At 42.0% G+C, this 14,861-nt stretch overlaps 1 protein-coding gene and 1 long non-coding RNA gene across 2 annotated transcripts in view; both read left to right on the top strand.

The window, feature by feature from the left end:
* Positions 1–390, top strand: part of LOC129392833 (uncharacterized) — a 3,364-nt gene extending 2,974 nt beyond the window's left edge. Inside the window, exon 2 of the long non-coding RNA XR_008619458.1 lies at positions 199–390. This is a non-coding gene — a long non-coding RNA (uncharacterized lncRNA). The remainder of the gene's footprint in view (positions 1–198) is intronic.
* Positions 391–10,097: 9,707 nt separating this feature from the next.
* The window catches only part of TCEA1 (transcription elongation factor A1), a 31,932-nt gene continuing 27,168 nt past the window's right edge, over positions 10,098–14,861 (top strand). The window contains exon 1 of the mRNA XM_007105249.4: positions 10,098–10,321. Coding sequence (XP_007105311.1) covers positions 10,259–10,321 — 63 coding nt within the window. The 5' untranslated portion in view covers positions 10,098–10,258. The remainder of the gene's footprint in view (positions 10,322–14,861) is intronic.

The raw sequence follows: 14,861 nt of genomic DNA on the forward strand, positions 1-14,861 counted from the left end.
CGCGCAGGCTCAGCGGCCGTGGCTCACGGACCCAGCCGCTCCGCGGCACGTGGGATCCTCCCGGACCGGGGCGCGAACCCGGTTCCCCTGCATCGGCAGGCGGACGCGCAACCACTGCGCCACCAGGGAAGCCCTTTAGTGGGGATTTAATTTCTGATTTGTGTAACTGCATGTTAATAATCTCTTTATTCCAAACAGGAAATGATGGATATCAAGCAGTTCATTGATAAACGCCTGCCTCCCATGGATGACGTCACCGAGAGGCCTGTGGAGAAGTGCACGCCAGCGTCATCGCCGTAGAGGATAAAGGCTTCCCGTGCCCGGCCTTGAAACTTCCGATGTGTGCAGCGTTAAAATGTTTCGCAAATACACACCAATGACACAGACTAAGTAAATCTCCTCATGGGAAACTTAGGATCTTTTAAGTGTCTATGTATGTATTTGCGTAACATGATCCAGAATATATTAGTATGAAAATAGGTGAAGCAGCTAGCTTCTTTCTCTCATATGTAATTCAGCAAAATAATAAAATACTGCAACCAGATTTTTTATTACATCACTTGAAAATTATTAGTATGCTTAATGAAAACTTGTTCAGGTATAAATGAGCAGTTAAGACATAAAAAGTCTATGCGTGCTGTGACTTAGACTCTGGACTTAATCCCCAATTACTTAGTCACCATGCAGTATCTGTATTTTTATATATGTGTTCATATGTACTTAATGATTATAATGCATAGTAAGAGTGAGGTGTTATTACATTATTCCTAATAATAGGGATAATGCTTCTAGGTGTCAATAAAAAGAAATATTGCTGTCTTCAATTAATGGCCCTTTTATTTTGGGGACCAGGTTTTTCTTTCCTGAATATGATTTCTATTTAATACTCTTTTTTCCTCTCTAGAAAAGAAATGTGTTCTTTCTTCTTTTTCATCCTTCATAACAGACCAAATATTGCCTACTTGCCATAGATATCTGCTGTCAATACGTGCTGTAATTTGACATTCTGAATCACAGACATGACAGCACTGAAAATGTATTTATACTCGTAGAAAGAAGCCAGACATCCCTTCAAAGTTTCTACACTACTTCTTAAACTGGACCTTTGTCTGCAGTTTAGGCCCGCAGAGTTACTCGAATCTTCAGTCCAGGTAACGAGAATAATTCTGTGGTTGTATTTTTCTGTAATTAACTGAAAGAATAATTAGGTCATATTCTAGTATGTTCTGAAATATTTGAGACTGATCTTACAAACTGTAATTTCTAAGATGATTTGTTCTAAGATGATTCTCCTCATAGCATAGAGTTTTAGTTTACTTATTTTGCACATATGTTTGAAACCGACTGCTGTAGGAAATGAACAATCCATTTGAAAAATTTGCTTTACTTTTATCTGCCAGTGGACTTATTTGAAATTTTCACTGTAGTCAGAGAGGATCTTTTTAAGTTAGTTTCTGTGCAAACATAAAAGTAGCAATTATTTGATTTTAAATAGATTTTTCAGATTATTGGTTAACATTATTGGAAAACAAGTTTATGGGTAATAAAAGTTAGTCAGAACTCAATACATATGGTGTAGTTACCACCCAGTTTAATATGTAGCAGAAATGTACGCCTGATATTTCTGAACTGTTGTTAATTTTTCTGCTGTATTCCAACTGACTAGAACACCGTGAGGAACGCATCTTTATAAATGGGTGCTACTTGATGATGGAAATGATTTTGTATGGACAGTGTAGGATGTTAATAATGAAGCCATACGTTTATGTCTGGATTTACAGTTTTTAAACAATCATTTACTAAGTCATTTTGCTTTTATCTTGAAGAATATAAACTGTTGTTTCACTTACACACATCAGCAAGATCTAATTTATGGCAAGAAATATTCCATTGAAATGTGCTGTAACGTGGGAAAATGTAAATCTTTTTCACGGTTTCTATCAATGTGAAATAAAATGTATTCTGACTTTTCTGTGACTGGCTCTTTGGAATATTATTTTTAACACTTGGGTTTCCTTGGAATGGCTGTCTGTAAGGAAAAGGAGGAAAGCGACAGTGTAATCCCAGGAACACACATTGAGAGGGAAGTTTGATGGTGGTGTGGCCCCCGCCTGGCTCTTCTCCAGGTGGGGCCCAGGCTTCCTATTCCTCGGTGTTATTAACAAGCTGAACAAATCTTCAGTTTGATTTTCAGTGTTTCTAACCTATTTCAGTTTGGTGTTTCCCTCTGTCTTTTCCTTCCATGTAGTATTCGTGGGATTTTTAAAATTAGTGTCATAAATCAGTTATCCAAGTAGTTTCTTCTCCTTTTATCTCACTGCTGATTTCTAACTTTTCCCAGTAAGGAATCACGTCTGTTCTGCCTCCTAAGCAGTCCTTCAGCTTCTGCTTTTGAATAAAGTGACGGCTCACCTTTTTGTGAGGCTGCTTGTTCCATTTTGGGGTAGCCCTCGTGGTAAGAGAGTTCTGTACTGTAATGCTCTTTTCAACTTCAGCTCTTTTTTAGCTTGATCCTTCTTCACAGCAGCATCACCTTTCACGTGATAATCTTTGATTTCATCATCCTTTTGAAACTCTTGGTTCACAGTCAGATGTGGTCAGAGTGTGGTATTGTTTACGCCTGTCGACAGGTAACAACAGTGTCTATGTATGTGAGTCATTGGGAGGTTTGCCTACTACTGAAGTCCTTCTTATTGCTACTTTTTAGAAGTAGATACATGACACCCTCCTAACAACATACCATTTTATTCCTAAAATTTACTAAAAAGTGAAAATTTGTTTATTTGTTAAGTTCTTAACATATTCCAGGCAGGCACTGTACTAAGCATTTTATATCCTTTACTCATACAATCTTCACATCAACCTTATCTTCATTTTACAGAAGAGGAAACTGATCCCTGGAGAGATGAACTGTTTGCCTGTGGTTACAGAGCTATTATGTGTAAGAGCCAGGGTTCAAAATGATGTGCCTTAATTACTTTGTGGTCCCCTGCCTTGCCCTGTGCCCCTGTGAGGTAATTTAACTGCTTCTAAACATAACTAAATGAATGAATAAATAAATAAATACAACACAAACTTATATTTCATATAATTCAAAACACCTAGAAATGCTAAATAAACTAGGGTAAAAATCAGCTTTCCCTAAAGAAATTGCATCCTGCGGTACCCAGAGAGAACTGAAAAAGGGACCTAAAACCCACATGGCACACTTGACTTGGGGTCTCAGAAATAACTCACCGTTATGAAGCTAGCACCCTTTTAAGGGCTGTGTTCTTTGTCACAAGGTGAACTGGAAAAAAGTCTGACTGCCAGGAAGCGATGGGGAAGCTTGTCTATTTTGGCTTGGGCTCTGAATAAGAGAGAAGGGAGCTCTTCACTTGAATTTGTTTAACCAGAAGCTTGTCCTCATAGATACTTGGATTTTGAATTTATACTATTAATGTGGCCTGGAAACACGTAAGCTTCTAAGTTAATATCAACAATTTCCTTGGGGACTTCCCTGGCAGTGCAGTGGTTAGGCCTCGACACTTTCACTGCTGGGCTTGGGTTCGATCCCTGATCGGGGAATTAAGATCCAGAATGCTGCAAGGCAAGGCAAAAAAAAAAAAAAAAAAAAAGAAAGAATTTCCTCAGACTGGCTCTGCCCCTCGGGCACCTGGAAGAGGCAAACAGATTCTTTTTATTTGTTAATTTATTTATTTAGGTGGGCTTCTCATTGCGGTGACTCATCTTGTTGCGGAGCACGGGCTCTAGGTGCGCGGGCTCTGTAGTTGTGGCACGTGGGCTCAGTAGTTGTGGCTCACGGGCTTAGTTGCTCCACGGCATGTGGGATCTTCCCCGACCAGGGCTCAAACCCGTGTCCCCTGCATTGGCAGGCGGACTCTTAACCACTGTGCCCCCAGGGAAGTCCCCAAACAGATTCTTTATGGAGAGTGACATTCTCAACCCAGGCTGGTTAATTTAGCCCTGCCAAAAGTGAGCTCAACACCCCCAAAGGATGAAGCCTATGAGAGAACTACCTACATACACGGGAACACGAGATGACACAAAAGGTAAAGGGATCATTGGGCTCTCAGGAACTTTAAGAGGATAGATGGTATGAGAGAGTTAACCAACCAGAGAAAAGAACAGACAAGTGAGAAGAAGAACACAGTATCAGAAAATGCAGCTTTGGGGGCTTCCGTGGTGGCGCAGTGGTTAAGAATCCGCCTGCCCATGCAGGGGACTCGGGTTCGAGCCCTGGTCCGGGAAGATCCCACATGCCGCGGAGCAGCTGGGCCCGTGCGCCACAACTACTGAGCCTGCGCTCTAGAGCCCGCGATCCACAACAACTGAGCCCATGTGCCACAACTACTGAAGCCCGCGTGCCTAGAGCCCATGTGCTCCACAACAAGAGAAGCCACCGTAATGAGAAGCCCGCGCACCGCAACGAAGAGTAGCCCCCGCTCGCCGCAACTAGAGAAAGCCCACAGGCAGCAACGAAGACCCAACACAAACAAAAATAAATAAATAAATAAATTTATTTTAAAAAAGAAAAAGAAAATGCAGCTTTGAAAAAGAAAACGTCTAGAAGTGAAAAATAACCACTCAAGTGAAAAATCTTACTGGAGAAGCATTATTTATGATGGTAAAATATTTGAAACAACCCAACGTGGGATAAAAGTGGACCAGCTAAATAAACTACCCTCCGCCTACACAATGGATTGTTACACTGCTATAAAAAAAGAATGAGAATGCTCTGTATTAATTTGGGAAGGACTCAGAATACATTATTGATGAAGAAATAAGGTAAAAAACAAAGGGGAGGAAATAAGACCATATGTTTGACTTGGCTAGAATTTGCATTAAAAGAAAACCTCAAATGCGAGAAGGATGCAAAGAAGAATCTAATAAAAGTGGTTATGGACTGGGGAACGGATGAGGCAGGTAAGGAAAGGAGGGGAGAAGACCGGCCTTGGATGTGCTTTTTTAATTCTTAAGATTTTTTAGTGTGGTAAAGTATAACAAAATTTACAGTTTTAACCACTTTAAAAATTATACAGTTCAGTGGCATTCATTACGTGCACATTGTTGTGCAACGGTCACCACCATCCACCTACAGAACTTTATCAACTTCCCAAACTGAAACCCCATACTTCTTGTTCTTCAGATTTTGAGTTGTAATATCTGACCTACAAAAAATATTCAAATGGATGAATTACACTGCATATTAGGGACTTCCCTGGTGGTCCACGGGTTAAGACTCCACGCTCCCACTACGGGGGCCTGGGTTCGATCCCTGGTCAGGGAACTAGATCATCCCACATGCTGCAACTAAAGATCCCGCATGCCGCAACTAAGACCTGGCACAGTCAAATAAATAAATATATTTTTTTAAAACCCTGCGTATTAGACACAACAGACGTGTATGTGTGTGAAATTGTATATGAAAGAAAGCTCTGAGGAATTTACTCAGAAGAAATCCCAGCAAGCAAAAGGGGAGGGTAAGAGACTAGAAAAGTAAAATTAAGAGGTCCAATATAAAGTTTAATGGAAGTTGCAGGAGAGAAGAGAATGGGAGAGAAGCAATACATGAAGATAAAATGACTGACATTTTTCCAGACTTCAGGAAAGGTAAGAAATCTCAGATTCAGGAAGAAAAATGAGTTACTAACAGTATAAATAAACTAAGTCTCTAAAGAGACATTTCATGGTGCAAAGCAAAACTGAATACCATAGAAAAAGATCTTAATAGCAACCAGAGAGAGCCTGCTTTCACTGTCACACAGCATACTTAAGAAAACACCACCAGAGGTCAGAAGATAATGGAATAACATCAAAGTGGGAGAGAAAAGGACAATTGGGAACTTCTACAGAGGTCAACTCATTTCACAGTGAGGGCAAAAGAAAACCACTTTGACATAGAAAGTTTATGAGAAAAAGAATACTGACAGGACTGTTAAAAGGTGTTCTTTCATTAGAAAAATGAGCCAGAGGAAAGGAGAGATGCAAAGAATGGGGAAAGAGTGGTAAACATTTGGGTAACTAAAGCACCGACTGCATGAAACTAATACTAACTTGGGAGCTGAAACACGATAAAAATGAAGTACCTGCCAAAATCAGTTGTACTTTATACACTAGCAAGGAACACGTGAAAACCAAAATTTAAAATACAATACTACTTATAATTGCCCAAAAGAAAAAAAGAATACCTAAGTGTAAACCTAACAAATCATGTATAGGATTTGGAGGCTGAAAACTATAAAATGCTGATGAAGGACATCAAAGAAGATGTAAATAAATGGAGACAAACATTGTGTTCATGGATTGGAGGACTCAATATAGTAAAGATGTTACTTCTCCCCAAATGGATAGAAAATTTAATGCAATACCTCTCAGAATCCCAGCAAGATTCTTGTAGCTATACACAAGATTATTCTAAAATTTATATGGAGAGGCAAAGGAACCAGAATAGATTAAACAGTATTGAAAAAAAAGAAAGTGGGAGAGATCCATTGGATTTCAAGACTTACTATACAGTGACAGAAATCAAAACTATGTGGTATTGGCAGAGAGAGACACACAGATGAACAAAATAAAGCAGAAATAGCCCCACACAAGCACAGCCAAATGGTTTTGGACAAAGGTACAAAAGCAATTAAACGAAGGAATGATAGTCTATCAACAGATGGTGCTGAAGCAATTGGACATCCAAAGCCAAAGAAATGAAACTCGAACTAAACCTCATACCTTATACAGAAGTTAACTTAAAATGAATCATAGACGTAAACATCAAATATAAAACTATAAAACTTATAGAAGAAAACCCAGTAGAAAATCTTCAGGATCTAGGGCTTGAAGTGTTTCTAAATAAGACAGCAAAAGTATAATACCTCAAAGAAAAAAATTAATTGGACTTCCTCAAAATCTAAAACTTTGGCTCTTTCAAAGACCCTGTTAAGAGGATGAAAAGACAAATTAAGGGCTTCCCTGGGGGCGCAGTGGATGGGGGGTCCGCCTGCCGATGCAGGGGACACGGGTTCGTGCCCAGGTCCGGGAAGATCCCACATGCTGCGGAGCGGCTGGGCCCGTGAGCCACGGCCGCTGAGCCTGCGCGTCCGGAGCCTGTGCTCCGCGACGGGAGAGGCCACAACAGAGGGAGGCCCGCATACCACAAAAAAAAAAAAAAAAAAAAAAAAAAGACAAATTAAGACTGGGAGAAAATATCTACAAACCACATACCCACATATCCAGTACCTATAATATATAAAGAACTCTCAAAACTCAACAATTAAAAAAAAATCCAATTAGAAAACAGGCAAAAAAACATGAAGAGATACTCACTGAAGAGGCTACATGGATGGTAATCGAGCAGATGAAAATACATTCAACATCGCTAAACCATTAGGGAAGTGAAAAATTAAAACCAAAATGAAATATCACTATATACTTATTAGAATAGCGAAAATAAAAAATAATGTCAATGCCAAATTCTGGTGAGGATGCAGAAAAATTGAGCTTTATTTCATCCCCACCCCTACAAGTTTGGAAGGTACATATCATTGTATTCTTTTTTAGTTAGCCTTACATCGTGAATATTTAATCTAAATGGAATGACTATTTCTCATCTACTTTCCGAAAATAGGAGAACCATAGAATATTTCAACTTCTATCATCCCTACCATTGTATATAAGAAACCCACAACTTTCCTTTTGAAGCATTCATAGATTGACAGAGAATTATGAAGATAGTACAGAGAGGTCCTGTGTACACTTCACCCAGTTTTCTCCAATGGTTACATCTTACATATGTAAGATGAACAGAGCCTAAGAAATCTGTGGGAACCCATCAAGTATATGATATACACATCACGGAGTCCTAGGAGAGAAGAGAGAGGCAGCAAGAATATTTGAAGGAACGATGGCAAATCTCTCCCCCCACCCAAGTTTTGATGCCATTCCCACCAGATTTGTACTACGGTTCCACTATCTCCACATCCTTGTCAACATTTGTTTTTATCCATACTTTTATTCTAACCATCCTAGTGGATGTGAAATGGTATCTCATGCAGCTTTAATTTGCATTTCCCTATTAACTGATTGTGTTGAGCATATTTTAATGTGCTTGTTGGCCATTTATACATCTGGAGAAATGTCTAGTCCTTTGCCCAAGTTTTAACCAGGTTGTCTTTTTGTTGTTGAGGTTTTTTTTGTTTTGTTTTTGTTTTTTTGCGGTACGCGGGCCTCTCGCTGCTGTGGCCTCTCCCGTTGCGGAGCACAGGCTCCGGACGCGCAGGCTCAGCGGCCATGGCTCACGGGCCCAGCCGCTCCGCGGCATGTGGGATCCTCCCGGACCGGGGCACGAACCCGTGTCCCCTGCATCGGCCGGCAGACTCTCAACCACTACGCCACCAGGGAAGCCCTGTTGTTGAGTTTTAAGACTGCTTTATATGTCCAGGACACTAGGTTCTTATCAGATATGATTTGCAAATATTGTTTCCCATTTGGTGGGCTGTCTTTTCTCCTCTTGATAGCAATCTTTGTTGTGCAAACCTATTTAATTTTATCAAAGTCCAGTTTATCTGTTTCCTTTTGTTGCTTGTACTTTTGGTGTCATACCTAAAAAACCATTGCGAAATCCAAGGTCATGAAGATTTATCATTGCCGTTTTAACAAAATTAAGTGTTTCCAGGTTGCCTCTTGTAAGCTCTGCAAAACTAACTCTTGCCCCCAACACCCCTGGAAAAGTGCGCCACTGCTTGTGAGGCAAGGTACTCCCCTATCCATGGATTGTTTTCCTTTGGGTAAAGCACATCAGACTCATCACTAAATTGTTTCAGTTTTGTCATTTGACAATGTTATGTGTATTTTACCACAGTGAAAGTATAGTAAGCTGATTCTTTGGAAAAAAACAAAAATGACAATTATTAGAGTAAATGTACAAATCTACAAACATAAATGGCGATTTGTACAGACCCATTAACTGATGCATCAAGTGGACAACAAACAGGTATAAGTATTTGAACAATAAAATTAATTTCGGGCTAATGGGCCCATATAGAACTTCACATCTGCCGTTATAGAATACACATTCTTTTTCAGGACACATAGAATATTTATAAAAATTGATAAAACAAATCTCAATAAATACCTTAGAACCAGTAACTTTGCAATCGTATATTTTTACTGCAATTTAAGTTGGGAATCAGTAATAAAAAGACAATTTTAAGATGAAAAGAAATAAATGAAATAAAGAAAATGGGACATGGTTCAAGTTACTCTTTCCCCCAAATAACTGAGGTAGAACAAAACCTGACATCATAGTATAGAAAAAACATTATTAGGTGGTGAATTTTGACTAATGATGGTTAAATTGGGTATGGGTTAGGTCTGCAAACTGCACGATATGGTAGTCAAGGGCGTTAATTGGGCAAAGACCTATTGAAGGAGCCTATACTCTCCAGTATTGATAATTTCAATTTTCTACCTTGGCTTTATGTTGCTAGTCATAACTCTTTAGGACGTCAACTTCCTCACTGACCTTCAGAGCAGGCGAGATGCCTTCATTAACTTCTTGGATGAGAACGTTACTGTCAACTATTATTCAACTGTATTCAAGGTACTGCGTCCAACATTCTGAGTCAGGAAACAAACAGGATTGGGTCTCCGGCTTTACGGCGCTTAAAAACGACTTTAAAGAGGAAGCGCTTACAATGGTCACATTCCTACGATAAAGGCCTTAAATTTAGGGGGATGGGGAATCTGATTTCCAGGCAGCCGTCGACGGCGGGGAAAATGCTGGGGTTCCGACTGACTGCAAAAGCCGCCCACGTTCCAGCGTCCAAAGCCGCCGGGCTCGGCACCGCGGGGCTCTCTGCGGGCGCCACAGCCCGGGGAAGGGGGACCGGGGGAGGCGGGACAGGGGCCGGGGTCCGCTGGGCGGGCGGGGCGGGGACGGAGGGAGCGCACGCAAAGCTCGGCCGCGCCGCCCGCCCACTTTCACAACAGCCGGCGAAGCCCGGCGGCCCGGCGGGTTCGTTGCTCAGCTGGTCGGCTGTCGATTGGAGGCCCCTGCTCGGCGCGCGCGGAGCTCGATTGGCGCTGCCTGCGGGGGAGGAGCTCCGCCGCTGCCGCCGCCGCCGCGGGCTCCGTGAGTGAGGAAGCGCCTCGGTCAGGCCTGCTGAGGGCCCTCGCCGACGCCTGGGCTCACCCGCCTCCCCGCCAGCTCCGCTCGCTTCCCGTCCCCCGCGGCCCGGCGTGGGGCAGGCCTGCCGGAGCCATGGAGGACGAGGTGGTTCGCATTGCCAAGAAGATGGACAAGATGGTGCAGAAGAAGAACGCGGTGAGCGCGGCGGGCGGCGCGGGCCGGAGGGAGGCCGGGCGGCGGGCGGGGGCCAGTCGGCTTGAGGGGGCTCCCCGCTCGCGGTGAGGGCGGCGGGTGCCGCGTGACGGCGGCGAGGCCCGCGCTCTGGGGAGGGGGTCCTGGGCGGGGGGCTTCGTGTCCCGGGCAGGGGTTCTGTGGGGTAGTCTTGTCGCACAGCTGCGTCCCGGGCAGGGGTTCTGGGGGCGGCGTCCTGTCCCGCGGCCGCGTCCCGGGCAGGGGTTCTGGGGGGCGTCCTGTCCCGCAGCTGCGTCCCGGGCAGGGGTTCTGGGGGGGGCGTCTTGTCCTGCGGCCGCGTCCCGGGCAGGGGTCCTGGGGGGGCCCCGGGGAGGGCGTCCGGTCCCGCGGCCACCGGCGCTGGGACCCGCCCTGGGTGCCCGAGGCCCCTCGTGATTAGTGCAGCCGGGTAAACTCCATCGAGGCAATAATCCTCCTCATTATTTTAAACGTCACGGTGGTAAAGTCTCGCTGGTTTAGCTGAAGAGGCAGAGAGCCCTCCCTGTTTAAAAGAATTCGTCCTCTTTTCCGGGCTCATTGGGCAGCACCGAGAAAACAACATCAAACAGAGGTTTGTGATCAGTTTTAGACGTGAAACTGTTAAAGCAAAATGTGAATTTCCTGGATCTTATTTTTGTCTTAAGAAGGCTGAACATTCCCTTGATTGTCTCAACTGCCCTGCATGTTTGCTTAGCAATTAAAAAAGGTAAACTATGCCAGTGTACTTGGCAAGTTGCTAAACTTTTTTGAAAAAGTGCATCTTGTTAGGCCGCGGCGTGCGAGCAGCTGTGTTTAGGGCGCTCCCGCTGCCGAGGCTGTGCTGCCGGCTGGGTTTGGACACATGTCGTTGTTGGTCCTCTCTGAGTGGTTTATGGTTGAACACCAGTGGCGTTTTCTGTTACTGATAATGTGTTCATGTGAACGTGTTCTCTTGGGATTTGTAGGAGGTGCTCCAGTTTCTGCATTTCTGTCCACCTGTGTGGGCCACTTGCAGTCCCTCGCTTCCGAGTCGTCTATTTTCAGCTAAACTTCTGAAATTCTAAGTCAAACTAATGTGAAGAAGGAAAGGGCTGCTCTGATTTGCACAGCCCTTTGGAGTTACAAAGCATCTGTGCAGAATTCTTTGGGGACTCACGACAGCTGTGTTGCATTCATTTTACAGAATGAGAAACTGAATCACACCAAGCAGTTCACCTCCTTAAATGAAGTGTGCGTTGTGGATTAAGCCAGCACCCGAGTTTTCTTCTGGGCAGCGTGCAGAAGTAGTGTTAAACACTGACTTCTTAAGACTTCAGACTTAGTCTGCTCTTCTTTTCCTTTAACAGGTGCATCGCCCGGCGTGTAATTTCATACCCTGTTAATCTGTATTTGCAATTTTGGCTTTTTAAAGTATTTCCTGTTTGTTTTCTGTTCCAGACGTTGCCTGTGCCGTTTATTTTTTCTGTTGATAACAGGCCTTTCATTCCTCACTGCAAGTGATGAGTTCTGTATATTTGATTGGCTGAACGTTTCTGTTATTCTGTTTAAACTGGCAAGTTTTTTTTCTTTGCCTAGAGAACCCTGGACTCCCCTAGTAGAAGCTGGCTCCTAGGGAAAAAGGCTGTTACTTGGGTAATTTTTTTTCTCGAACTCAGGCTATAAAATGTGTACCTTTTAATCATCTAGTGCACTAGGTGTTTTTGTTTGTTTCCTTTCCTTGAAATAGATGTTTCCTAGAAATGAGGAATTCCTTAGTGAGCAAGTATGGAGAAGACCAGTTTGTATTTCTCTGCAGTTCTCAAATTATAAACACATAATGCGTCAGCTCCACAGATAATCCTCAAGTCTCATTTTTCTTCTCAAATCTTATATTTCTAGTAGTGCAAAACTTTACCAACATAAAAACTTGCCCCCCAAAAGAAAGGTAAAATTGACTGGCTCTTTTACTTTTTTTTCCTTCTCTCTTTTCCTGTGTCTTACAGAAATTCAGATAGGCAGATGAAATAGAGAAAGGGAAATGGTCTGAATGACTCTCCCTCCCTGCCCTCCAGAGCACATCAGCAGCCCTTAAATAGCTTTTTAAGTGTTCAGTAATTTAATAGAAGTCATTCTGGGGATTTTAGGATTATGGTAGATTTGTTTCTCTTTTTTGTGTGTGTGGTTTCCAGATTTTCTCTGAGTTATTTTTTATATTATTTTGATACTGTGAAAAAGTAAACTTTGCTTGAAAAGTAATAGTTATCCTTTGAATTGAAGTTTAAGTGCTGTTATTAGATATTGTTTTAACAAAACCATAGGTGTCACTTTTAAGTAATAATAAAACAGCTACCATTTATTGAGCTATTACTCTGAGCTAGGCATTCTGCTAAGTTACCTACCTTATCTCATTTATTCCTCAGACAGTTTATTGGGATAAGTATTATCTCTATTCTAAAAATGAGGAAATGAAGTATTAGAAAGTTAATTGTCTTAAGCCTAATAGCTACAAAGAGGCCAAATGAAGATGTGAATCTAAATCTATTTTGCTTCAAAGCCAGTACTACTCTGTTCAGCTACAGCATCTCTAGAAGACCCTTGCATCTGTATATGAATCTTGCCTGGGTACAGTTGTACGACCAGGGCACTTGCTGTCGTGGGGCAGGCGGATTTCCCTAAATACCCCAATAATATCTTGACCCGGTACTACCCAGGGTGTTGACCTACGTGTGTACTTGATCTTAAACAGTACATGCTTTGAGGCCGTGTTAAACCACGTGAATTAGTGCCAAATTTTCAGGTATTAGCTTTTTTTAAAATAATGTATTTTTTAAAATTTATTTATTTATTCATTTTTGGCTGCATTGGGTCTTCGTTGCTGCACGCGGGCTTTCTCTAGTTACGGCGAGCGGGGGCCGCTCATCGTTGTGGTGTGCGGGCTTCTCACTGAAGTGGCTTCTCTTGTTGTGGAGCACGGGCTCTAGGCGCGTGGGCTTCAGTACTTGTGGCTTGCGGGCTCTAGAACACAGGCTCAGTAGTTGTGGCGCATGGGCTTAGTTGCTCCGCGGCATGTGGGATCCTCCCGGACCAGGATCGAACCCGTGTCCCCTGCATCGGCAGGCGGATTCTTAACCACTGCGCCACCAGGGAAGCCCCAGGGTATTAGCTGTTTTTTACATAGCTTTTTTCTTGTCATTTTGACTTTATCAATAAGCAAGTCTTTGACTCCTAATCTTGGTTCAAATCCTGGCTCTTCTGAGCTTTAGCTGTGTGATCTTAGGCAAGTTTCTTAACATCTCTAAAATGTTTTTCTTGGTAGTAAATTGGAGATAGTTTAGTAAAGATTAGATGAATATGAAATTCTTGGCAGTGCTTAGGATATGGTAAAGGCTAAAAAACCTTCTGGGTTATCTTTGTAAAGGATTTATAGCACTAGACTGTAGAAGGAGTCAGGTGAGAGCGTAGCATTTTCAAGCTCAGGGACACATTTTGTGGGGTGTTGAGGTTTGTGTATTTTTTCTGCACTGAAGGCTCAGGGCTGAGTAGAATTAAATTGCAGAGAGAGAAACTGAAACTAGGTGTTAATTTCCTAGGAGCAGGGATACCTGAAATATGTACATTTCTAAGTATTGTACCTGGGTTAGAAAGAAAACTTTGGTTTCCATATCAGGATTAGATTAATTAGCATAAACCGAAATTTAGAATGACTGCACAATCTTTTGTAACAGCTTTATTTGGGTGTACGTTACCGTTCACCCTTTTAAAGTACACAGTTCAGTGGTTTTTAATATATTTGCAGATTTGTGCAGCTATCACCACTATCTAGTTTTAGAACATTTTCATCACTCCAGATAGAAACTGTCCATTAAGTAACCCATTAAGTAGTCACCATATCTACCCCGACCACTAATCTACTTTAATAAAATAAAAATAAAAGCTTTTATTTTTTAATTTTTATTCATTTTTTGGCCACGCTGCATGGCTTGCAGGATCTTCATTCCCTCACCAGGGATTGAACCCAGGCCACTGCAGTGAAAGCACTGAGTCTTAACCACTGGACTGCCAGGGAATTCCCACAAGCTTTTAATTTTTATGAAGTTGATTTTATATATTTTTTCTTTTGTTGCTTGTGCTTTTGGTGTAGAATAACTACAAATTTGAGGCTACATAGTAAATTTATATTTCCTAGTTTATAGTGATGTTGCTGAGCTGTAACTCAAATATTTATAATTTTGTTTCCTTTTTAAAAGAATAAGTAGCATCTTAATTTTTTAGACCTTAAAATCTCATCATAATTCTTAGTAAGAATTGTTTTTGAGTTGATTGAGCTTAAATAATGCTCTCTTAAAATGCTGGCTTTATGGCTCTTTGAGAATATTGTTATGGTAGAAACAGATAATTTTTATATCTTTTATACCTCTTATCAACCATCTCCTCTGTGTTAGGCACTCTAATTTGATACTTCATATGTGTTACATTACCTCATTTGACCATTTTAACTGCTCAAGGTTGGCGTATTATGCTCATGTACATATAAAGAAGCTGAATC

The sequence above is a fragment of the Physeter macrocephalus genome, chromosome 15 (assembly GCF_002837175.3).
Source record: "Physeter macrocephalus isolate SW-GA chromosome 15, ASM283717v5, whole genome shotgun sequence".
NCBI classification, from domain to species: Eukaryota; Metazoa; Chordata; class Mammalia; order Artiodactyla; family Physeteridae; genus Physeter; species Physeter macrocephalus.